The 26,556-nt window shown below is 38.7% G+C and overlaps 1 protein-coding gene across 1 annotated transcript; it reads left to right on the top strand.

Moving 5' to 3' along the window:
* The first annotated feature begins 2,265 nt into the window (after positions 1–2,265).
* LOC134077459 (NLR family CARD domain-containing protein 3-like) lies at positions 2,266–26,339 on the top strand. Its single transcript, XM_062533087.1, has 9 exons — positions 2,266–2,683; positions 3,250–5,323; positions 5,486–5,746; positions 6,182–6,355; positions 6,687–6,842; positions 7,670–7,837; positions 7,979–8,152; positions 8,465–8,511; positions 25,712–26,339. Exons 1-9 carry the CDS (start codon positions 2,266–2,268, stop codon positions 26,233–26,235), a joined length of 3,996 nt encoding a protein of 1,331 aa, XP_062389071.1. The 3' UTR covers positions 26,236–26,339.
* Positions 26,340–26,556: the final 217 nt, after the last annotated feature.

Genomic DNA, 26,556 nt, shown 5'->3' with positions numbered 1-26,556 from the left:
GCCTGTTATCTTGAATGACGTGCTAGGCTTCTTCAAGCTCTTGCCAAACCCGGTCGGAAGAAGAGTAAAAACATCCTTGCCACCAATAAATGTCTTCAAAACTATTCTCTGTTAATCTTTTAAAGAATGAATACTCGATAGATGCGACAAAACGGTTGAAATAGCAGAATCAATGTCAGCACAAGACTCCTCGCTGCGCGCCGCCAATAGGCGTGTTCAAGTTCAACTCCAAATGACCTTTTGCAGCAACGATAGCTGCTGGTGGCAGCAGGGGATACAAACGCTGCTATGAAGTTGTACACTCTCTACTTCCCGTAGTCTAGACTTGACCATGTGACGAATCACGAGGCACGGACCCGCACGGACTCTTGAGGATATGAGGAGGCATCTAAACACCTGCACACACGTCAGGGATGTAAAAGCCAATTAGGGCAAAGACCTGACGTCATGAAGGCAGGGTCTAGGCTCCACTGCGCTCCGCAGTACCTCAAAAGCGGCTGCTCCGCTGCAAAGCAGCTGCCTGGCCACGCCTTGCTCCCGCGATAAGTTGAGGCCATGTGATACCGACTGCGGAGTCGAAAACACACCCATCTAGACCATCGTGGACAGATTTTTAAGCACGTGCATCTTGTGCTGCGCAGTTTTTGTGCTGCGCAGCCATCTTGAACGCGCCTATTGTTGTTTGAATCAAACACTCGCTTCGGCGCTCCTGATTGGTTAAATCATTTTTTGATCACTGGAACGAGTTTGGATTGCCCTCGAGTCCAGACCCTTGTGTGGAGCTCAGCGAAACGCCTCTGGTGGAGCATGGCGGAACTACAAGGGTCTGGTGAGAGTCAGGCTACAGGATATAGGTGCAAAAAACATTAAAGTGCAAGAGTAAGAGCTGCAGGGGGGGGTGAATGATGTACGTGTGAGGGGGGGGGGGGGGGGGAGGGGGACTTTAACAAAAGTTTGACAAAACTCATATGTCATGCTCGCCTGTGCATTTCTGACAAATTGCCTAAATTGCTGAGATAAACTGTACTGAACAGAGAAGTGTATTGAGTATGCAGGCTCATTTTTGTTGTTAAATCAGAGAGACAGGATCAAGGGTGAAACAAGGAAACAAGTGGGAGAGATGAGATGGGATCGGGAAATGGCCCGGGTCAGACTCTAAGATATGGGTGCTGTAACCAGTTGAGCCTCAGCACCCTCCTAATTTTACACATATTTACTTATTTTTACTATATTTTCACTATTTATACTCCTTGTCTCAACGTCTTCTTGAAAACCACTGGGTTACAGAATTTCAACATCTTCCTTTAAAGAGACCCTATGCAACTTTCTGCAGGAGACGATCGCTCCTTGTTTACATCTGGAAGTCTGAGACGAAGAACCACGCTTGCAATTTATATATTTAAATATAGCCTATACATGTATAAATATACACGCTAAAGCTGTCAGGGAAGCTCTGCAGAGAAAATGCAAGCATAAAACGAGCGAAAACGAAAGACGAAACCGAAACCAGAGATGAAATCGCCAATCCTGCATAGTTCCTCTTTAACTGTTGGAATTATGGCGGAATTTCCCTTCCACATTTGGAGGGAGGTGTAAAGGTAAAACTGGTTTGACCTGTTGGATGTGGGTAGGTGCATCTACTGTATGCGGAAATGGTGGACAGCACGGTGAGGTAAGTTGACGCAGACTATATCTTAGTCCTGTTATGTGAATGAAATACAAGCTGTACTCCGTTCATAAATTTCAGCCAAGTGCTTAAGAATGGTCACTATCAATGCTGTGTGAAGCCTAAATGTTATTTTTAGGTTTTCTTATACATTATAAGTAAACCTAAAAACTAAACTTCCAAGGCTACTGCTTGTGTTAGCATAGCATTTTTTTTCTTCGGACAAGTGCCCAAATGAGACATAATCCTGTTTCATTATAAAAATCGGTAAGTTGGCAGCCCACATTTAATGCTTGATATTGTTTGGCACTATAAAGTAAAACAAAAATTAAAGTAGTAACCAGCAGTCGAGCCAATTGGTGTCAGTAGTCTCACTAATAGTGACATGGTAGTGGTAGGCTACCCAGTGTAGTGAATCTATATCAGTGGTGGCTGGTGGAATTTTTTTTTAGATACAAAAAGTTATCTCTGCTCTGTATCTCTGCTCCTCTCACCAGATCTAGAAGGTGTGACGTTGGCATCAGACCTTGATAATCCACCACTTCATCCTGCACACCTGAGTGTTCAAGTCTGCAGTCGACGCCTCTAACACGGCCATTATGGATCAAACACCTGACGGGGTCTGTGAATCTCAGTCTACTGCTGTGGATCAAACACCTGACGGGGTCTGGGAATCTCAGTCTACTGCTGTGGATCAAACACCTGACGGGGTCTGTGAATCTCAGTCTACTGTTGTGGATCAAACACCTGACGGGGTCTGTGAATCTCAGTCTACTGTTGAGGATCAAACACCTGACCCACGCGTGGCTAAAGAACATGGATTACCCGGCTCACCCTATACCATATCAATGAACATTGCACCCCAGTTTACCATACCAATAACCACTGCACCCCAGTTATCTAGATCAATGATCATTGCACCCCAATTATCCAAATCAATGATCATTGCACCCCAGATTATTAACAGTTCTGTTCAGGGAGGAGTTGCCGTGAACGTTTCAGAAACCACAGACACAGGTTTGTCTAGTTTCATAACATCTCTGCCATATCAGCCAATGTTGTAATTTTTACCTCCGCCAAGGAGGTTATGTTTTCATCGGGGTTTGTTTGTCTGTCTGTCTGTTTGTTTGTTTGTCTGTCCGTTTGTTAGCAAAATAATTTAAAAAGGAATGGATGGGTTTCGATTACATTTTCAGGGAAGGTCAGACATGACCCAAGGAAGAAACGATTAAATGTTGGGATTCCGGAGAAGTTTATGTGTTTCGCTTAGTGGTGTAATGGCATGGTTTGGCCACGTGGTGGCGATCTGAATAGTTTAAGTTCAAATGTATGACAACCTAGGAAGAACAATACAGGCGGAGGTCTGCACTCTCTGAGTGCTTTTCTAGTTTAATTTACTTTCACCAAACCAAACTGTTGCGCAAACATTACAAACTGACATATAGCCTATATAAGGTACATTTAGCCTTTAACATGATTTGTGAATATGGGCCCTGGTGAGTAAACTTGCTAATTAAATGTGTGACACAAATCATAAATTAAATTATTTTGTGAATTGGATATATTCTTGTTTCATTTGATAGCTGAAGATGTGAGTGTCTGCAGCCTCTCAAAAGAGCTTAAGTCCAATCTCAAAAAAAGGTTTGAGAAAATATTTGAAGGCATTGCTAAAAGAGGAAACCCTATTCTTCTGAACAAGATTTTCACTGATGTCTACATCACAGAGGGTGAGAAGGAAGTTGATATTGATAAGGGCGAGAACCAATACAAGAACAGCCTCTGGAGGAGGGGTCCTAAAAGAAGACACATACTGTATTATGAACAGGAATGGTTAAAGAAAGAAAACTCTGACAAATTAATCAATGAGCATGATGTGTGGCAACTGGAGATGGCATCCTCAAAACAAAATGGTCAAGAACCTGCCATCAACTGCAATGACATCTTTAAGCCTCTGCATGATCCAAACTTGCACATCAGATCTGTGCTAACAAAGGGTGTGGCTGGAATTGGAAAAACAGTCTCTGTTCAGAAATTCATTTTAGATTGGGCAGAAGAGATGGCCAATCAGGATGTGGACATCATTTTTGTCCTCCCTTTCCGTGAGCTGAATCGTTATAGATACAGGGAGTTGAGTCTTCATGAGCTGCTTGAGATCTTCCACCCCGAGATGAAAGTTGTGACAGACATGAAGATGTATGATGAAGCCAAAATGGTTTTCATATTTGATGGTCTGGATGAAAGTCAGTTTCCTTTAAACTTTCAGAGAAACAAGTTTGTTGCAGATGTTGCAAAGAGATCATCGCTAGATGAAGTGCTGACCAATCTCTTCAAAGGTAACCTCCTTCCTTCTGCCCATATTTGGATAACATCACGACCAGCTGCAGTTTACCAGATTACATCCGAGTGTGTTGATCGAGTAACAGAGATACGAGGCTTCAATGACCACCAGAAGGAGGAATACTTCAGGAAGAGGATGTCTGATAAGCAACAAGCTGATACAATCATTTCACATCTCAGAACATCAAGGAGCCTTCACACCATGTGCCACATTCCAATTTTCTGTTGGATCATCTCAACTGTTTTGGGGGGAACCCCAAGTGGTACGATCATTCCACACACATTAACAGGAATGTACACTCATTTCTTGCTCATCCTATCAAATGTGAAGAACCGGAAGTACAGTGGGAAAGATGAGCGGACATCAAGGGCCTTATCCTCGTCTGATGTCCACATCCTTGTCAAAATAGGAAAACTGGCCTTTGAAAACCTGGAGAAGAGCAAACTCATATTCACAGAAGAAGACTTGAAAAGATTTGGCTTGAATATTGAGGAAACATCAGTCCACTCTGGACTTTTCACAGAAATCCTGAAAAAAGAAGACCCCATATTTGAGGGGCAGTGGTACAGCTTTGTACACCTTAGCATTCAGGAGTTTCTCGCTGCACTCTATGTGTTCCTTTCATTTGTCAGAGAGAGAGTGGACATTAACACAACAGGTTTTGACCTTGACCTTGACCTTGACAAAAACTGGCTGAGAGAGTCAATGGAGTATGGTCAGAAATCTGGAAACCAACCACTTACTCAGGAGCAATATCTATCCTATGTACTAGACGACTCAGATGATTCAGATGATGAGCCGTCAATGGACTTTCCCTTTGAACCTTTACAGGACTTCTCTACACTTCATGAGTGGCACAGGGTTGCCATTGACAAATCCTTGAAGAGCAAGAATGGCCATTTGGACCTCTTTGTTAGGTTCCTCCTTGGGCTCTCTCTAGAAACCAATTACAGCCTACTCAAATGCCTGTCCTTACCACCAGGGACTTTTCAGGAGGATAACTGGAAAACAACACAGTACATCAAATACCGGCTCGGATTGGAAAACCAAAGGGAATGTCCTACTCCCGAAAGATGCATTAACCTGCTCCACTGCCTCACTGAGTTGGGTGACACCACAGTGGAGGGCGTGGTAAAGTCATTATTCACCTCCAAACACGTTCCTGCCAAGAAACTGAGTTCAGCCCAGTGTTCTGCTTTAGCCTACAAGATGTTGATTTCTGAAGATGTTTTGGATGAGTTTGACCTGAAAAGCTACAGGGCCTCTGCAGGAGGTCGCAGAAGACTGGTCCCACTGGTTAGGTGCTGCAGAAAAGCACTGTGAGTATACAAATATACTGTAACTCAATAACACTATTGCAGTGGAAAGTTTGTATAAACCACTGCCCATCATACAGTATTGTTGGAATTATTTCAAAACCACCTTGACAGTACTGTAAATAAATAAGTTGTGAAAAATATCCCAATAATATTTTCTTGCAGACTTGCCAATTGCCAACTAACAAGGAAATGCTTTGAGACAATCTCCTCAGTCCTTCAGAGTTCTGACTCCCTCCTTCAAGAGCTGGACCTGAGCCACAACTTCCTGGTTCCACAAACACTGGAGACACTCTGTGCCAGTCTAGCCAGTCCCCACTGCAACTTGGACTCTCTGAACCTCAGCTGCATCAACCTGAAGCAGTCAGGTTCAATGCTGCTGAAGGCAGTATTGCTGGGACCTCATCGTCAGCCTAGCTGTCTGAGGTAAGAAATACTCACAGAACTCAAAAGGTTGATGTAATTGAAAGTATTCGTTTTTTTTCTTCCATCCTCTTTTCCCAAAGTGTGGGGTGGGTCCTTCGAGTAGGGAAGAGACATGACAGTTGGGGTGTAATGAACAGGAGAAAATTGTTTTTCAAAGGTCTCACGTACAAGCAGATTTCTTCTGCAGAGATGCGCTCACTCATAATACAAATACCAACATGCTTTTTGATTTTGTGCTCCTTGCTCTTAAAGTGAATGGAAGATGTCACTCTAATTTGTTTACTGGATGCTACACTTAAAACACACCCTAGGACTTGTTAAATTTGGAGGAAAAAGTCAGTCGAATATCAGTCTGTCCACTATACATACAGTACATACCAGGCCACATACCATTTCATTCTGCTGTCTGAAAGAAATGCCTGTGTTTTCCCCCAGACTTAGCGGATGTTACCTGGGAGACGACTGCAGTTTGATCCTGCTCACAGCTCTTCAGTCAGAGGACTCCAGGCTGACTCTACTGGATCTCTCCTATAACAGCCTGACTGATGCTGGAGTCACACAGATCCTGACTGGACTTGCAAGTCCAAACTGTAAACTTAACACACTGAGGTGAAATATATCATATAATGCTACATCAATATATACTGTAGATTTTTGGGATTGATGTCGTTTTGGACTCCAAAAACAATTACACTCATTATCATCCAAAAATAGACTTGAGGTTGTTGTTAGACCTGGGTTTCACTTTATTTTGAGGAACATTACGTTTCCATATTATTTATGTCATTGACAATTTTTCATGCTAATACTTACTGATTTATTAATACTACCTCTTGTCCCTTCGGTATAGTAGCTTGAATGGTATTTCTGGTTTTGTATGTCACTTGAAATGAATGAAAGTGTCTGCAAAATTACTAAATGTGAATTTAAATGTTTCTAGGTTGGGAGGCTGTGCGATTACTAAGGTATCCTGTGAGGTGTTGGGTTCTGTTCAGTCCTCCTCTCTCAGAGAACTGGACCTGAGTGGCAGTGGAGTAGGAGATGAGGGCGTGAAATATATCTTTTCCCGAACATCAACCCAGCTGGAAACACTAAGGTGGGTTTCATAGGCTGTATTTTCCTAACTGATCTCCCCACTCTGTAGCCTATGTATTTATGATCTGATTTTAGTTCAAGTAAAATGTAATTGTTTGATATGTATACTGTAGCCTAAATGTTTCAAGTGAAATTCTCTTTTTTCCCAGACTGAATGGTATTTTGTAGTTATGTTGTGTTTTGCGAGCAAGTATTTCACATGTTCAATCTCTTCTTTCCAAAATCTTCTTGAGAATGAGATTCTCCTTGAAGGTGCATGAAGTTGTGTAGTAGAAATATTTCAGAATTTGCTTTAGTCATGACCACCAGCCTTTGATCACGCCAAACCTTGTCAACCAACTACCCTTGTGACCTTCTGATCATTTGACGATGAGGCCTTTCCTCTTGATACAATCAAAAGGGGGCGAGGCCTGAAATGCAGAGAGAACACACAGCACGGGAGGCTCAGTTGGCCACTGCCCCAAGCGGTGGCGGTCTCCGGGGCCGGGCTCATAGATTTGAAACTGTTGTTAACTAATAAATGTCTTACCATGTTTGTCCATGTCTTTAAACCTGCTTGCATTGCATTTTTCATACCACAGTTGCATTTGGTTGTGTTTATGTTTAGATCAAATTTACTATTAAACCCTTCATGTCCAAAACAACCTATTTGAACTCACCCCACCCTTAAGTATTCCCAAAGAAACTCAATGTGAAGTTTTGATTCTGTTAGGGGACAGGTTGCCCCTACTTTATTTGTTTCCAGTTTATGTAGTCCGGGATGCCTAAAGAGACCTTTTTTTTTCTCAATGTCACTGATAATTTCTGTTGTCTTCTTCCCTCTTTCAGACTGAGGGAATGTGGTCTATCAGATGCTGCTTGTGATGTGCTGGGAAAGACTCTGAGTTCCTCTGGGCTGAAGGAGCTAGAGCTGCGTGACAACGACATCAGAGATGCAGGAGTTAAGCTGCTGTGTGTTGACCTGGCAAAGCCAACCTGCATCCTGCAGTCCTTAGGGTGGGAAAAACACGACACCGAACAAATTTCAAATAGCATGATCAGAAAATTGAGTAACTAATGGCTTCCAAGCTGTGGACTTCTAAGATGTTTGTTGAAATTATAATAGATCACATAGGCTACATGTTTCCTTGCTGCTAGGCTCTCTGGCTGTCTGATCACAGAGGAAGGCTGCACTTATCTGGCTTCTGCCCTCAAAACAAACCCATCTCACCTGCAAGTGCTGGACCTCAGCTACAATCACCCAGGGGAGTCTGGGGCGGTGATGCTGTTAGAGGCACTGGAGGATCCCAACTACAAGCTGGCAACGTTGAAGTAAGCAAACATTCCAGTGTATTTCAAGTGGTCTTTGCAAGTGTACGATCATACACACTGCATACCATCAGGCTACTCACTCAGCTATATAGAGTAAAGTGCAATAAAAGCAACCTAGCATGACATAAAACTTGCTAGGAAGCTATGAACCATTGGACCATGGTTGTTGGCTTTGTTTTGTCACATTAAATGATAGGGTGCCAATAACGTATTTTGCTGAGATATGCATTTTTTATGTTTTCTCTGAATAAAAATGTCTCATTTCTCTTTCTCTCTCTCTCTCTCTCTCTCTCTCTCTGTGATTCTCTACAGCTTACAAGAGGGTGGACTGCACAGGATTAATCCTATGCTGAAGAAATGTAAGTGTATCAGTGATGACGTGCACTTAACAATTAGATATCTTCAAGGACAGACTGGCCATCTGGCATAGCATGCTTTTTCTGTGTGGGAATATTTATGAACCGCTTATTCTACATTATTCATTTTTGTATACATTAACAAAGTAAATGTACTGTATGCTATGAAAACTCAAAATTAAGTTGTTAACATCAAGCAAACTTAATACAAATCAAAAGATCACAATGAACCAGTGAAGAACAGGACCCTCAGGGAGTACGCCAACTACAGAACTAGAAATGCAATTCCAAGGAATTACCAGTGCATGAAAATGCAGAAATAGATAGATAATGTAGATATGGTTACTAAGGTGTAGCTAGGGTAAACATGGTGGTTGCATAGTTTACAGAGAGTTGATAGTGTGAAGGTAGACTGTTTAAAGATGAAACATTCCAGTTCTAACTTAACTAATGATTTCTAGTCATGTTAAAATGTTGATTAGCTAACTTAGCTAATGATTTCTAGCAGTCACGCTAAAAATGCCAATTATGCTAGCAATGCTAACTTTACTAACAATTCTAACCAGGTTGATTAGCTAACTTAACCAATGATTTCTAACAGCAATGCTAAAAATGCTAACTATGCTAACAATGCTAAATTTGCTAACAATGCTAACCAGGTTGATTAGCTAACTTAGTTGATGATTTTTTGCAGTTATGCTAAAAATGCTAACTATGCTAACAATGTTAACTATGCTAACCATGCTAACTAGCTAACTTGCTAGTGAGGACTTTTATTTTGAAACATTTGTTGCTAGGGTATCCATGGTGGCCACTATCAGGAAACAAGAAGTTACTGCAGTATAATCATGTTGGTTGCTATGGAAACGGTCATAAACGCTTAATTTTAATGGTTGCTATGTTGGTTGCTAGGTACATGGAGGTTTCATGTAGTTGACTGGAGGCATAGTGGATGATAACTGACAGTTGGAATGGTTGAACAGTTCAATAGTTGAGTAGTTTCAATGGTTAAATGATTTAATAGTGTATTATTGCAGTGAGGACTTTTATTTTGAAACAGTTGTGGACAGAGGAAACAGTTAACAGGATATGTAGTCTTCTGAGAGACTGTATGCTTAAAGCCAGAGAAACTGACAGTTGGTGCCCAGGTGGCCGGCCACCTGGCCTAAGATTCTAATTGCTGCCGTGATGTCATAATGAGCAATGTTAAGTCTATGGGGGGAATTGTAATAGTTTTTAACTAATAGTTTAAAAAGTATAAAAGTTACAAAGTTGAAAAATACAAAGCAGGCATGGCATAAGCAAGACCTACGCAACAACGTTTGAATGAAGTTTCTACGTTAAACGGTTGAAGCTGAATTGCGTGCGTTAGAAGAAGAACTAGAAATGCAATTCCAAGGAATTACCAGTGCATGAAAATGCAAAAATAGATAGATAATGTAGATATGGTTACTAAGGTGTAGCTAGGGTAGACATGGTGGTTGCATAGTTTACAGAGAGTTGATAGTGTGAAGGTAGACAGTTTAAAGATGAAACGTTCCAGTTCTAACTTAACTAATGATTTCTATTCATGTTAAAATGTTGATTAGCTAACTTAGCTAATGATTTCTAGCAGTTACGTTAAAAATGCTTATTATGCTAGCAATGCTAACTTTACTAAAAATGCTAACCAGGTTGATTAGCTAACTTAACCGATGATTCCTAGCAGTAATGCTAAAAATGCTAACTATGCTAGCAATGCTAAATTTGCTAACAATGCTAACCAGGTTGATTAGCTTACTTAGTTTATGATTTTTTGCAGTTATGCTAAAAATGCTAACAATGCTAACTATGCTAACCATGCTAACTAGCTAACTTGCTAGTGAGGACTTTTATTTTGAAACATTTGTTGCTAGGGTATCCATGGTGGCCACTATCAGGAAACAAGAAGTTACTGCAGTATAATCATGTTGGTTGCTATGGAAACGGTCATAAACACTTAATTTTAATGGTTGCTATGTTGGTTGCTAGGTACATGGAGGTTTCATGTAGTTGACTGGAGGCATAGTGGATGATAACTGACAGTTGGAATGGTTGAACAGTTCAATAGTTGAGTAGTTTCAGTGGTTAAATGATTTAATAGTGTATTATTGCAGTGAGGACCTTTATTTTGAAACAGTTGTGGACAGAGGAAGTAGTGAAACAGGATCTGTAGTCTTAATGAGATTGTATGCTTAAAGCCTGAGACAGAAGGTGCCTCTCATATATAGCGTTTACGCGTCCTCTCTCGCTCCTCACTGATCTACATAAAGAATGATGGAGCGGCAACAATGGGATAGTCTAGCCCTTCTTCTATCTTTCTTTATGTAGATCATTGAGGATCGAGGAGCGAGGGAGGACATATAAACACTGCTTGAGAGGGACCCACAGTAAATACTTTAAAAGTTGTATATAGTCTAATTAATGTTGATAGACAGAATGTTTAATGGATGTTGATAGGCAGATTGTTTAATAGATATTGATTGACAGTTTAATGGGTGGATGAGTGAATGGTCTGAAGAAGATGAATGGATAGAAGGTTGGATGGAATGTGCCTTATATTCTTGTTAAGAGAGACACTGATACAGCTCTCTGAGAGTAGTTGACACAGGTGTAATCAATTTAACTGGCTAGTCTTAAGAGAGCCAGCGTGTACTCTTAAAGCCTGAGACAGTAAATAATTTAAAAGTTGAATGTAGATAGTCTAATTAATGTTGATAGACAGAGAGTTTAATGGATGTTGATAGACAGATTGTTTAATAGATGTTGATAGACAGTTTAATGGGTGGATGAGTGAATGGTCTGAAGAAGATGAATGGATAGAATGTTGGATGGAATGTGCCTTATATTCTTGTAGAATGGAGAGACACAGCTCTCTACTGAGAGTAGTGGATACAGATACAGGTGTAATCAATTTAACTGGCTAGTCTTAAGAGAGCCAGCCTGAGACAGAGTAGATTGTTTAAAAGTTCAATGTAGAGCGTCTAATTGATGTTGTTGATAGGCAGACTGTTTAGAATGGGTGGATGAGTGAATGGTTTGAAGAAGATAAATGGATATAAAGTTGGATGGAATTAGGAGGACTTATTTTGATACTGTTGTGCGCAGAGGATACAGGGGAACAGAATATGTAGTCTTCAGAGAGGAGCCTGAGAGAAACTGACAGTTGGTGCCCAGGTGGCTGACCAGCTGGGGTAACATTCTAATTGCTGCCGTGATGTCATAATGAGCAATGTTAAGTCTATGGGGGAAATGGTGATAGTTTTTAACTAATAGTTTAAAAAGTATAAAAGTTACAAAGTTGAAAAATATAAAGCACATATGGCATAAGCAAGACCTACGCAACAAAGTTTGAATGAAGTTTCTACGTTAAACGGTTGAAGCTGAATTGCGAGCGTTAGAAGAAGAAGTTTAATAATAACTAGAAATGCAATTCCAAGGAATTACCAGTGCATGAAAATGCAAAAATAGATAGATAATGTAGATATGGTTACTAAGGTGTAGCTAGGGTAAACATGGTAGTTGCATAGTTTACAGAGAGTTGATAGTGTGAAGGTAGACAGTTTAAAGCTGAAACATTCCAGTTCTAATTTAACTAATGATTTCTATTCATGTTAAAATGTTAACTATGGTAACAATGATAACCAGGTTGATTGGTTAACTTAGCTACTGATTTCATGCAGTTATGGTAAAAATGTTAACTATGCTAACTATGCTCACAGTTCTAACCAGGTTGATTAGCTAACTTAGCTAATGATTTCTAGCAGTGATGCTAAAAACGCTAACTATGCTAGCAATGCTAACTATGGTAACAATGCTAACTTAAACTAACATTGCTAACCAGGTTGATTAGCTAACTTAACTGATGATTTCTAGCAATAATGCTAAAAATGCTAATTATGCTAACAATGTTAAAAATGCTAACAATGCTAACCAGGTTGATTAGCTAACTTAGTTGATGATTTTTTGCAGTTATGTTAAAAATGCTAACTATGCTAAACATGCTAACCAGGTTGATTAGCTAACTTAGCCAATCATTTCTAGCAGTTATGCTAAAAATGCTAACTATGCTAACCATGCTAACTAGCTAACTTGCTAGTGCGGACTTTTATTTTTAAACATTTGTTGCAAGGGTATTCATTGTGGCCACTATCAGGAAACAAGAAGTTACTGCAGTGTAATCATGTTGGTTGCTATGGAAACGGTCATAAACGCTTAATTTTAATGGTTGCTATGTTGGTTGCTAGGTACATGGAGGTTTCATGTAGTTGACTGGAGGCATAGTTGATGATAACTGACAGTTGGAATGGTTGAACAGTTAAATAGTTGAGTAGTTTCAATGGTTAAATGATTTAATGGTGTATTATTGCAGTGAGGACTTTTATTTTGAAACAGTTGTGGACAGAGGAAGTAGTGAAACAGGATCTGTAGTCTTAATGAGATTGCATGCTTAAAGCCTGAGACAGAAGGTGCCTCTCATATAGTGTTTACGCGTCCTCTCTCGCTCCTCGATCCTCACTGATCTTTCTTTATGTAGATCATTGAGGATCGAGGAGCGAGGGAGGACATATAAACGCTGCTTGAGAGGCACCCACAGTAAATACTTTAAAAGTTGTATGTAGATAGTCTAATTCATGTTGATAGACAGACTGTTTAATGGATGTTGATAGGCAGATTGTTTAATAGATATTGATCGACAGTTTAATGGGTGGATGAGTGAATGGTCTGAAGAAGATGAATGGATAGAAGGTTGGATGGAATGTGCCTTATATTCTTGTTAAGAGAGACACTGATACAGCTCTCTGAGAGTAGTTGATACAGGTGTAATCAATTTAACTGGATGAGTGAATGGTTTGAAGAAGATGAATGGATAGAAAGTTGGATGGAATTAGGAAGACTTATGTTGATACAGTTGATACAGGGGAACAGAAAATGTAGTCTCAAGAGAGCCAGTGTAGCCTGAGAGAGAGAGAGAGAGAGCTGGTGCACCTGGACTGGCCACCTGGCGTAACATTCTAATTGCTGCCGTGATGTCATAATGAGCAATGTTAAGTCTATGGGGAAATGTTTAATAGTTTTTAATTTACAGTTTAAAAAGTATAAAAGTTACAAAGTTGAAAAATATATTGCACAGGTCTCCTTAGTAAGACCTACGTAGCAAAGTTTGAATCAAGTTTCTACGTCAAACGGTTCAAGCTGAATTGCGAGCGTTAGAAGAAGTTGGAATAATAAGAAGCCTAGGAAGAACAGTACAGTGCATTTTCATGCACTGTAATAATAAGAAGAATAGGAAGAACAGTACAGTGCATTTTCATGCACTGTAATAATAACTAGAAATGCAATTCCAAGGAATTACCAGTGCATGAAAATGCAGAAATAGATAGATAATGTAGATATGGTTACTAAGGTGTAGCTAGGGTAAACATGGTGGTTGCATAGTTTACAGAGAGTTGATAGTGTGAAGGTAGACTGTTTAAAGATGAAACATTCCAGTTCTAACTTAACTAATGATTTCTAGTCATGTTAAAATGTTGATTAGCTAACTTAGCTAATGATTTCTAGCAGTCACGCTAAAAATGCCAATTATGCTAGCAATGCTAACTTTACTAACAATTCTAACCAGGTTGATTAGCTAACTTAACCAATGATTTCTAACAGCAATGCTAAAAATGCTAACTATGCTAACAATGCTAAATTTGCTAACAATGCTAACCAGGTTGATTAGCTAACTTAGTTGATGATTTTTTGCAGTTATGCTAAAAATGCTAACTATGCTAACAATGTTAACTATGCTAACCATGCTAACTAGCTAACTTGCTAGTGAGGACTTTTATTTTGAAACATTTGTTGCTAGGGTATCCATGGTGGCCACTATCAGGAAACAAGAAGTTACTGCAGTATAATCATGTTGGTTGCTATGGAAACGGTCATAAACGCTTAATTTTAATGGTTGCTATGTTGGTTGCTAGGTACATGGAGGTTTCATGTAGTTGACTGGAGGCATAGTGGATGATAACTGACAGTTGGAATGGTTGAACAGTTCAATAGTTGAGTAGTTTCAATGGTTAAATGATTTAATAGTGTATTATTGCAGTGAGGACTTTTATTTTGAAACAGTTGTGGACAGAGGAAACAGTTAACAGGATATGTAGTCTTCTGAGAGACTGTATGCTTAAAGCCAGAGAAACTGACAGTTGGTGCCCAGGTGGCCGGCCACCTGGCCTAAGATTCTAATTGCTGCCGTGATGTCATAATGAGCAATGTTAAGTCTATGGGGGGAATTGTAATAGTTTTTAACTAATAGTTTAAAAAGTATAAAAGTTACAAAGTTGAAAAATACAAAGCAGGCATGGCATAAGCAAGACCTACGCAACAACGTTTGAATGAAGTTTCTACGTTAAACGGTTGAAGCTGAATTGCGTGCGTTAGAAGAAGAACTAGAAATGCAATTCCAAGGAATTACCAGTGCATGAAAATGCAAAAATAGATAGATAATGTAGATATGGTTACTAAGGTGTAGCTAGGGTAGACATGGTGGTTGCATAGTTTACAGAGAGTTGATAGTGTGAAGGTAGACAGTTTAAAGATGAAACGTTCCAGTTCTAACTTAACTAATGATTTCTATTCATGTTAAAATGTTGATTAGCTAACTTAGCTAATGATTTCTAGCAGTTACGTTAAAAATGCTTATTATGCTAGCAATGCTAACTTTACTAAAAATGCTAACCAGGTTGATTAGCTAACTTAACCGATGATTCCTAGCAGTAATGCTAAAAATGCTAACTATGCTAGCAATGCTAAATTTGCTAACAATGCTAACCAGGTTGATTAGCTTACTTAGTTTATGATTTTTTGCAGTTATGCTAAAAATGCTAACAATGCTAACTATGCTAACCATGCTAACTAGCTAACTTGCTAGTGAGGACTTTTATTTTGAAACATTTGTTGCTAGGGTATCCATGGTGGCCACTATCAGGAAACAAGAAGTTACTGCAGTATAATCATGTTGGTTGCTATGGAAACGGTCATAAACACTTAATTTTAATGGTTGCTATGTTGGTTGCTAGGTACATGGAGGTTTCATGTAGTTGACTGGAGGCATAGTGGATGATAACTGACAGTTGGAATGGTTGAACAGTTCAATAGTTGAGTAGTTTCAGTGGTTAAATGATTTAATAGTGTATTATTGCAGTGAGGACCTTTATTTTGAAACAGTTGTGGACAGAGGAAGTAGTGAAACAGGATCTGTAGTCTTAATGAGATTGTATGCTTAAAGCCTGAGACAGAAGGTGCCTCTCATATATAGCGTTTACGCGTCCTCTCTCGCTCCTCACTGATCTACATAAAGAATGATGGAGCGGCAACAATGGGATAGTCTAGCCCTTCTTCTATCTTTCTTTATGTAGATCATTGAGGATCGAGGAGCGAGGGAGGACATATAAACACTGCTTGAGAGGGACCCACAGTAAATACTTTAAAAGTTGTATATAGTCTAATTAATGTTGATAGACAGAATGTTTAATGGATGTTGATAGGCAGATTGTTTAATAGATATTGATTGACAGTTTAATGGGTGGATGAGTGAATGGTCTGAAGAAGATGAATGGATAGAAGGTTGGATGGAATGTGCCTTATATTCTTGTTAAGAGAGACACTGATACAGCTCTCTGAGAGTAGTTGACACAGGTGTAATCAATTTAACTGGCTAGTCTTAAGAGAGCCAGCGTGTACTCTTAAAGCCTGAGACAGTAAATAATTTAAAAGTTGAATGTAGATAGTCTAATTAATGTTGATAGACAGAGAGTTTAATGGATGTTGATAGACAGATTGTTTAATAGATGTTGATAGACAGTTTAATGGGTGGATGAGTGAATGGTCTGAAGAAGATGAATGGATAGAATGTTGGATGGAATGTGCCTTATATTCTTGTAGAATGGAGAGACACAGCTCTCTACTGAGAGTAGTGGATACAGATACAGGTGTAATCAATTTAACTGGCTAGTCTTAAGAGAGCCAGCCTGAGACAGAGTAGATTGTTTAAAAGTTCAATGTAGAGCGTCTAATTGATGTTGTTGATAGGCAGACTGTTTAGAATGGGTGGATGAGTGAATGGTTTGAAGAAGATAAATGGATATAAAGTTGGATGGAATTAGGAGGACTTATTTTGATACTGTTGTGCGCAGAGGATACAGGGGAACAGAATATGTAGTCTTCAGAGAGGAGCCTGAGAGAAACTGACAGTTGGTGCCCAGGTGGCTGACCAGCTGGGGTAACATTCTAATTGCTGCCGTGATGTCATAATGAGCAATGTTAAGTCTATGGGGGAAATGGTGATAGTTTTTAACTAATAGTTTAAAAAGTATAAAAGTTACAAAGTTGAAAAATATAAAGCACATATGGCATAAGCAAGACCTACGCAACAAAGTTTGAATGAAGTTTCTACGTTAAACGGTTGAAGCTGAATTGCGAGCGTTAGAAGAAGAAGTTTAATAATAACTAGAAATGCAATTCCAAGGAATTACCAGTGCATGAAAATGCAAAAATAGATAGATAATGTAGATATGGTTACTAAGGTGTAGCTAGGGTAAACATGGTAGTTGCATAGTTTACAGAGAGTTGATAGTGTGAAGGTAGACAGTTTAAAGCTGAAACATTCCAGTTCTAATTTAACTAATGATTTCTATTCATGTTAAAATGTTAACTATGGTAACAATGATAACCAGGTTGATTGGTTAACTTAGCTACTGATTTCATGCAGTTATGGTAAAAATGTTAACTATGCTAACTATGCTCACAGTTCTAACCAGGTTGATTAGCTAACTTAGCTAATGATTTCTAGCAGTGATGCTAAAAACGCTAACTATGCTAGCAATGCTAACTATGGTAACAATGCTAACTTAAACTAACATTGCTAACCAGGTTGATTAGCTAACTTAACTGATGATTTCTAGCAATAATGCTAAAAATGCTAATTATGCTAACAATGTTAAAAATGCTAACAATGCTAACCAGGTTGATTAGCTAACTTAGTTGATGATTTTTTGCAGTTATGTTAAAAATGCTAACTATGCTAAACATGCTAACCAGGTTGATTAGCTAACTTAGCCAATCATTTCTAGCAGTTATGCTAAAAATGCTAACTATGCTAACCATGCTAACTAGCTAACTTGCTAGTGCGGACTTTTATTTTTAAACATTTGTTGCAAGGGTATTCATTGTGGCCACTATCAGGAAACAAGAAGTTACTGCAGTGTAATCATGTTGGTTGCTATGGAAACGGTCATAAACGCTTAATTTTAATGGTTGCTATGTTGGTTGCTAGGTACATGGAGGTTTCATGTAGTTGACTGGAGGCATAGTTGATGATAACTGACAGTTGGAATGGTTGAACAGTTAAATAGTTGAGTAGTTTCAATGGTTAAATGATTTAATGGTGTATTATTGCAGTGAGGACTTTTATTTTGAAACAGTTGTGGACAGAGGAAGTAGTGAAACAGGATCTGTAGTCTTAATGAGATTGCATGCTTAAAGCCTGAGACAGAAGGTGCCTCTCATATAGTGTTTACGCGTCCTCTCTCGCTCCTCGATCCTCACTGATCTTTCTTTATGTAGATCATTGAGGATCGAGGAGCGAGGGAGGACATATAAACGCTGCTTGAGAGGCACCCACAGTAAATACTTTAAAAGTTGTATGTAGATAGTCTAATTCATGTTGATAGACAGACTGTTTAATGGATGTTGATAGGCAGATTGTTTAATAGATATTGATCGACAGTTTAATGGGTGGATGAGTGAATGGTCTGAAGAAGATGAATGGATAGAAGGTTGGATGGAATGTGCCTTATATTCTTGTTAAGAGAGACACTGATACAGCTCTCTGAGAGTAGTTGATACAGGTGTAATCAATTTAACTGGATGAGTGAATGGTTTGAAGAAGATGAATGGATAGAAAGTTGGATGGAATTAGGAAGACTTATGTTGATACAGTTGATACAGGGGAACAGAAAATGTAGTCTCAAGAGAGCCAGTGTAGCCTGAGAGAGAGAGAGAGAGAGCTGGTGCACCTGGACTGGCCACCTGGCGTAACATTCTAATTGCTGCCGTGATGTCATAATGAGCAATGTTAAGTCTATGGGGAAATGTTTAATAGTTTTTAATTTACAGTTTAAAAAGTATAAAAGTTACAAAGTTGAAAAATATATTGCACAGGTCTCCTTAGTAAGACCTACGTAGCAAAGTTTGAATCAAGTTTCTACGTCAAACGGTTCAAGCTGAATTGCGAGCGTTAGAAGAAGTTGGAATAATAAGAAGCCTAGGAAGAACAGTACAGTGCATTTTCATGCACTGTAATAATAAGAAGAATAGGAAGAACAGTACAGTGCATTTTCATGCACTGTAATAATAACTAGAAATGCAATTCCAAGGAATTACCAGTGCATGAAAATGCAGAAATAGATAGATAATGTAGATATGGTTACTAAGGTGTAGCTAGGGTAAACATGGTGGTTGCATAGTTTACAGAGAGTTGATAGTGTGAAGGTAGACTGTTTAAAGATGAAACATTCCAGTTCTAACTTAACTAATGATTTCTATTCATGTTAAAATGTTGATTAGCTAACTTAGCTAATGATTTCTAGCAGTTATGCTAAAAATATTAATTATGCTAGCAATGCTAACTTTACTAACAATGCTAACCAGGTTGATTAGCTAACTTAACCAATGATTTCTAGCAGCAATGCTAAAAATGCTAACTATGCTGACAATGCTAAATTTGCTAACAATGCTAACCAGGTTGATTAGCTAACTTAGTTGATGATTTTTTGCAGTTATGCTAAAAATGCTAACTATGCTAAAAATGTTAACTATGCTAACAATGCTAACTAGCTAACTTGCTAGTGAGGACTTTTATTTTGAAACATTTGTTGCTAGGGTATCCATGGTGGCCACTATCAGGAAACAAGAAGTTACTGCAGTAAAATCATGTTGGTTGCTATGGAAACGGTCATAAACGCTTAATTTGAATGGTTGCTATGTTGGTTGCTAGGTACATGGAGGTTTCATGTAGTTGACTGGAGGCATAGTGGATGATAACTGACAGTTGGAATGGTTGAACAGTTCAATAGTTGAGTAGTTTCAATGGTTAAATGATTTAATAGTGTATTATTGCAGTGAGGACTTTTATTTTGAAACAGTTGTGGACAGAGGAAACAGTTAACAGGATATGTAGTCTTCTGAGAGACTGTATGCTTAAAGCCAGAGAAACTGACAGTTGGTGCCCAGGTGGCCGGCCACCTGGCCTAAGATTCTAATTGCTGCCGTGATGTCATAATGAGCAATGTTAAGTCTATGGGGGAAATTGTAATAGTTTTTAACTAATAGTTTAAAAAGTATAAAAGTTACAAAGTTGAAAAATACAAAGCAGGCATGGCATAAGCAAGACCTACGCAACAACGTTTGAATGAAGTTTCTACGTTAAACGGTTGAAGCTGAATTGGCTGCGTTAGAAGAAGAAGTTTAACTAGAAATGCAATTCCAAGGAATTACCAGTGCATGAAAATGCAAAAATAGATAGATAATGTGGATATGGTTACTAAGGTGTAGCTAGGGTAAACATGGTGGTTGCATAGTTTACAGAGAGTTGATAGTGTGAAGGTAGACGTTTTAAAGATGAAACGTTCCAGTTCTAACTTAACTAATGATTTCTATTCATGTTAAAATGTTGATTAGCTTACTAAGCTAATGATTTCTAGCAGTTACGCTAAAAATGCTTATTATGCTAGCAATGCTAACTTTACTAACAATGCTAACCAGGTTGATTAGCTAACTTAACCGATGATTTCTAGCAGTAATGCTAAAAATGCTAACTATGCTAACAATGCTAGATTTGCTAACAATGCTAACCAGGTTGATTAGCTAACTTAGTTGATGATTTTTTGCAGTTATGCTAAAAATGCTAGCTATGCTAACAAAGCTAACCATGCTAACTAGATAACTTGCTAGTGAGGACTTTTATTTTGAAACATTTGTTGCTAGGGTATCCATGGTGGCCACTATCAGGAAACAAGAAGTTACTGCAGTATAATCATGTTGGTTGCTATGGAAACGGTCATAAACGCTTAATTTTAATGGTTGCTATGTTGGTTGCTAGGTACATGGAGGTTTCATGTAGTTGACTGGAGGCATAGTTGATGATAACTGACAGTTGGAATGGTTGAACAGTTAAATAGTTGAGTAGTTTCAATGGTCAAATGATTTAATAGTGTATTATTGCAGTGAGGACTTTTATTTTGAAACAGTTGTGGACAGAGGAAACAGTTAACAGGATCTGTAGTCTTAATGAGATTGTATGCTTAAAGCCTGAGACAGAAGGTGCCTCTCATATAGCGTTTACGCGTCCTCTCTCGCTCCTCACTGATCTACATAAAGAATGATGGAGCGGCAACAATGGGATAGTCTAGCCCTTCTTCTATCTTTCTTTATGTAGATCATTGAGGATCAAGGAGCGAGGGAGGACATATAAACGCTGCTTGATAGCAATAAATACTTTAAAAGTTGTATGTAGATAGTCTAATTAATGTTGATAGACAGAATGTTTAATGGATGTTGATAGGCAGATTGTTTAATAGATATTGATTGACAGTTTAATGGTGGATGAGTGAATGGTCTGAAGAAGATGAATGGATAGAAGGTTGGATGGAATGTGCCTTATATTCTTGTTAAGAGAGACACTGATACAGCTCTCTAGCTGAGAGTAGTTGACACAGGTGTAATCAATTTAACTGGCTAGTCTTAAGAGAGCCAGAGTGTACTCTTACAGCCTGAGACAGAGTAAATAATTGAAAAGTTGAAGGTAGATAGTCTAATTAATGTTGATAGACAGAGAGTTTAATGGATGTTGATAGACAGATTGTTTAATAGATGTTGATAGACAGTTTAATGGGTGGATGAGTGAATGGTCTGAAGAAGATGAATGGATAGAATGTTGGATGGAATGTGCCTTATATTCTTGTAGAATGGAGAGACACAGCTCTCCACTGAGAGTAGTGGATACAGATACAGGTGTAATCAATTTAACTGGCTAGTCTTAAGAGAGCCAGCCTGAGACAGAGTAGATTGTTTAAAAGTTGAATGTAGAACGTCTAATTGATGTTGATAGGCAGACTGTTTAGAATGGGTGGATGAGTGAATGGTTTGAAGAAGATGAATGGATATAAAGTTGGATGGAATTAGGAGGACTTATTTTGATACTGTTGTGCACAGAGGATACAGGGGAACAGAATATGTAGTCTTCAGAGAGATTGCCTGAGAGAAACTGACAGTTGGTGCCCAGGTGGCTGACCAGCTGGAGTAACATTCTAATTGCTGCCGTGATGTCATAATGAGCAATGTTAAGTCTATGGGGGAAATGGTAATAGTTTTTAACTAATAGTTTAAAAAGTATAAAAGTTACAAAGTTGAAAAATAGAAAGCACATATGGCATAAGCAAGACCTACGCAACAAAGTTTGAATGAAGTTTCTACGTTAAACGGTTGAAGCTGAATTGCGAGCGTTAGAAGAAGAAGTTTAATAATAATAACTAGAAATGCAATTCCAAGGAATTACCAGTGCATGAAAATGCAAAAATAGATAGATAATGTAGATATGGTTACTAAGGTGTAGCTAGGGTAAACATGGTGGTTGCATAGTTTACAGAGAGTTGATAGTGTGAAGGTAGACAGTTTAAAGATGAAACGTTCCAGTTCTAACTTAACTAATGATTTCTATTCATGTTAAAATGTTGATTAGCTAACTTAGCTAATGATTTCTAGCAGTTACGCTAAAAATGCTTATTATGCTAGCAATGCTAACTTTATTAACAATGCTAACCAGGTTGATTAGCTAACTTAACCGATGATTTCTAGCAGTAATGCTAAAAATGCTAACTATGCTAACAATGCTAAATTTGCTAACAATGCTAACCAGGTTGATTAGCTAACTTACTTGATGATTTTTTGCAGTTATGCTTAAAATGCTAACTATGCTAACAATGCTAACTATGCTAACCATGCTAACTAGCTAACTTGCTAGTGAGGACTTTTATTTTGAAACATTTGTTGCTAGGGTATCCATGGTGGCCACTATCAGGAAACAAGAAGTTACTGCAGTATAATCATGTTGGTTGCTATGGAAATGGTCATAAACACTTAATTTTAATGGTTGCTATGTTGCTTGCTAGGTACATGGAGGTTTCATGTAGTTGACTGGAGGCATAGTGGATGATAACTGACAGTTGGAATGGTTGAACAGTTCAATAGTTGAGTAGTTTCAATGGTTAAATGATTTAATAGTGTATTATTGCAGTGAGGACCTTTATTTTGAAACAGTTGTGGACAGAGGAAGTAGTGAAACAGGATCTGTAGTCTTAATGAGATTGTATGCTTAAAGCCTGAGACAGAAGGTGCCTCCCATAGCGTTTACGCGTCCTCTCTTGCTCCTCACTGATCTACATAAAGAATGATGGAGCGGCAACAATGGGATAGTCTAGCCCTTCTTCTATCTTTCTTTATGTAGATCATTGAGGATCGAGGAGCGAGGGAGGACATATAAACGCTGCTTGAGAGGGACCCACAGTAAATACTTTAAAAGTTGTATGTAGATAGTCTAATTAATGTTGATAGATAGAATGTTTAATGGATGTTGATAGGCAGATTGTTTAATAGATATTGATTGACAGTTTAATGGGTGGATGAGTGAATGGTCTGAAGAAGATGAATGGATAGAAGGTTGGATGGAATGTGCCTTATATTCTTGTTAAGAGAGACACTGATACAGCTCTCTGAGAGTAGTTGACACAGGTGTAATCAATTTAACTGGCTAGTCTTAAGAGAGCCAGAGTAGCCTACTCTTAAAGCCTGAGACAGAGTAAATAATTTAAAAGTTGAATGTAGGTAGTCTAATTAATGTTGATAGACAGAGAGTTTAATGGATGTTGATAGACAGATTGTTTAATATATGTTGATAGACAGTTTAATGGGTGGATGAGTGAATGGTCTGAAGAAGATGAATGGATAGAATGTTGGATGGAATGTGCCTTATATTCTTGTAGAATGGAGAGACACAGCTCTCTACTGAGAGTAGTGGATACAGATACAGGTGTAATCAATTTAACTGGCTAGTCTTAAGAGAGCCAGCCTGAGACAGAGTAGATTGTTTAAAAGTTCAATGTAGAGCGTCTAATTGATGTTGTTGATAGGCAGACTGTTTAGAATGGGTGGATGAGTGAATGGTTTGAAGAAGATAAATGGATATAAAGTTGGATGGAATTAGGAGGACTTATTTTGATACTGCTGTGCGCAGAGGATACAGGGGAACAGAATATGTAGCCTTCAGAGAGGAGCCTGAGAGAAACTGACAGTTGGTGCCCAGGTGGCCGGCCACCTGGGGTAACATTCTAATTGCTGCCGTGATGTCATAATGAGCAATGTTAAGTCTATGGGGGAAATTGTAATAGTTTTTAACTAATAGTTTAAAAAGTATAAAAGTTACAAAGTTGAAAAATACAAAGCACACATCGCGTAAGTAAGACCTACGCGACATAGTTTGAATGGAGTTTCTACGTTAAGCGGTTGAAGCTGAATTGCGTGCGTTAGAAGAAGAACTAGAAATGCAATTCCAAGGAATTACCAGTGCATGAAAATGCAAAAATAGATAGATAATGTAGATATGGTTACTAAGGTGTAGCTAGGGTAAACATGGTGGGTTGCATAGTTTACAGAGAGTTGATAGTGTGAAGGTAGACTGTTTAAAGATGAAACATTCCAGTTCTAACTTAACTAATGATTTTTATTCATGTTAAAATGATGATTAGCTAACTTAGCTAATGATTTCTAGCAGTTATGTTAAAAATGCTAATTATACTAGCAATGCTAACTTTATTAACAATGCTAACCAGGCTGATTAGCTAACTTAACCGATGATTTGTAGCAGTAATGTTAAAAATGCTAACTATGCTAACAATGCTAAATTTGCTAACTTAAGTGATGATTTGTAGCAGTAATGTTAAAAATGCTAACAATGCTAAATTTGCCAACAATGCTAACCAGGTTGATTAGCTAACTTAGTTGATATTTTTTTACAGTTATGCTAAAAATGCTAACAATGCTAACTATGCTAACTAGCTAACTTGCTAGTGAGGACTTTTATTTTGAAACATGTGTTGCTAGGGTATCCATGGTGGCCACTATCAGGAAACAAGAAGTTACTGCAGTATAATCATGATGGTTGCTATGGAAACGGTCATAAACACTTAATTTTAATGGTTGCTATGTTGGTTGCTAGGTACATGGAGGTTTCATGTAGTTGACTGGAGGCATAGTGGATGATAACTGACAGTTGGAATGGTTGAACAATTCAATAGTTGAGTAGTTTCAATGGTTAAATGATTTAATAGTGTATTATTACAGTGAGGACTTTTATTTTGAAACAGTTGTGGACAGAGGAAACAGTTTACAGGATATGTAGTCTTCAGAGAGATTGTATGCTTAAAGCCTGAGAAAATGACAGTTGGTGCCCAGGTGGCCGGCCACCTGGCGTAAGATTCTAATTGCTGCCGTGATGTCATAAAGAGCAATGTTAAGTCTATGGGGGAAATTGTAATAGTTTTTAACTAATAGTTTAAAAAGTATAAAAGTTACAAAGTTGATATATACATTGCCCACATCGCGTAAGTAAGATCTACGTAACACAGTTTGAATGAAGTTTCTACGTTAAACGGTTCAAGCTGAATTGCGTGCGTTAGAAGAAGAATAATAAGAAGAAGATGAAGAAGTTGAAGACTAGGAAGAACAGTACAGTGCATTTTCATGCACTGTAATAATAAGAAGTTGAAGCCTAGGAAGAACAGTACAGTGCATTTTCATGCACTGTAATAATAAGAAGACTTGGAATAACAGTACAGTGCATTTTCATGCACTGTAATAAGAAGAAGAAGAAGAAGACCGAGGAAGAACAGTACAGTGCATTTTCATGCACTGTAATTATGAATAAATGTTTGGTTGGAGAAGATTTCAGCTTGAAATTGGGCCTCACCAGTTTTACGTTTGGTCATCTGTAGACAAGATTACACTCCATGTTATTGTTTAAACTGCTTTCTTCATTAGTATTCTTACTTCATAACCTTATGTTTAACACACTCTGTCATCACAGATGCATGTGAACTCACCCTGGATTCAAACACGAAGGATAGCGGTTTGTATTTGACGGAGGACAAGAAAAGGGCATCTAGGTCTGTCCCAGGTGGCTCATCAGATGATTATTATTATGTATTAAGGAAGTGCTGGTTTGGGGTGAGCTGTACTGAAGACCTAACAGGAGGGCGCTTCTACTGGGAGGTCGAGTGGAGGGAAGAGGTTGTGATCGGTGTGAAGTACAAGGGGAAAGACTCCAGGTACCAGAAAGAGTCCTGGAGCCTCTACTGCAACTCGCGTCATTCCTACTATGAGGCCAGCCACAACAACAGCTTCTTCAGGATCGACATGTCCGACAAAGAGTCCAGACGTGTGGGAGTACATGTATATCTCGACTGTCTAGCCGGCACGCTGTCCTTCTACGTGGCAGCTTCTGATAGGCTCACACACCTTCACACTTTCCGTAGTGACTTCAGTAAGTCTTTGTATCCTGACTTTTATCAGACTAGCGCACCTGATGCATACATTACCATAATCAGGTAAAAGCTGTTCATAGGGACAGTTTCTCTCATATGGGCAGTGTCTTGTCGAGGGCAACACGAGCATGCACAAAAGGAAAAACAAGAAACAGAATTTTTAGCTTTCATTTGCACTAATCAGTTTTCTATCACTCATTTGCATGTCAAGTTAATCATATGTCACCATGTGATACGGTTGCTTGAGGGGGGGTGGGGGGGGGTGTTTTGATGTAAAATGTCATTTTCAGTCAATGGAACACAAAGGCAGTCCTGCCCTATTAAGTTAGTCACTGCCAGGTGCGTATAAGAGGCCACACCTTTAATTAGCTGCTGTCATCCATAGGCA

Source organism: Sardina pilchardus, chromosome 1 (assembly GCF_963854185.1).
Source record: "Sardina pilchardus chromosome 1, fSarPil1.1, whole genome shotgun sequence".
Taxonomy (NCBI): Eukaryota; Metazoa; Chordata; class Actinopteri; order Clupeiformes; family Clupeidae; genus Sardina; species Sardina pilchardus.
Note: the sequence above shows the minus strand (reverse complement) of the source record. Positions and strands in the feature narration are given on the sequence as shown.

Coding starts and splice junctions, on each gene's coding strand:
- LOC134077459 (XM_062533087.1), top strand. CDS start 2,266: ATGGATCAAACACCTGACGGGGTCTGTGAATCTCAGTCTACTGCTGTG. Junction 6,843..7,669: donor ACCCAGCTGGAAACACTAAG/GTGGGTTTCATA, acceptor TCCCTCTTTCAG/ACTGAGGGAATGTGGTCTAT. Junction 8,512..25,711: donor TAATCCTATGCTGAAGAAAT/GTAAGTGTATCA, acceptor CTGTCATCACAG/ATGCATGTGAACTCACCCTG.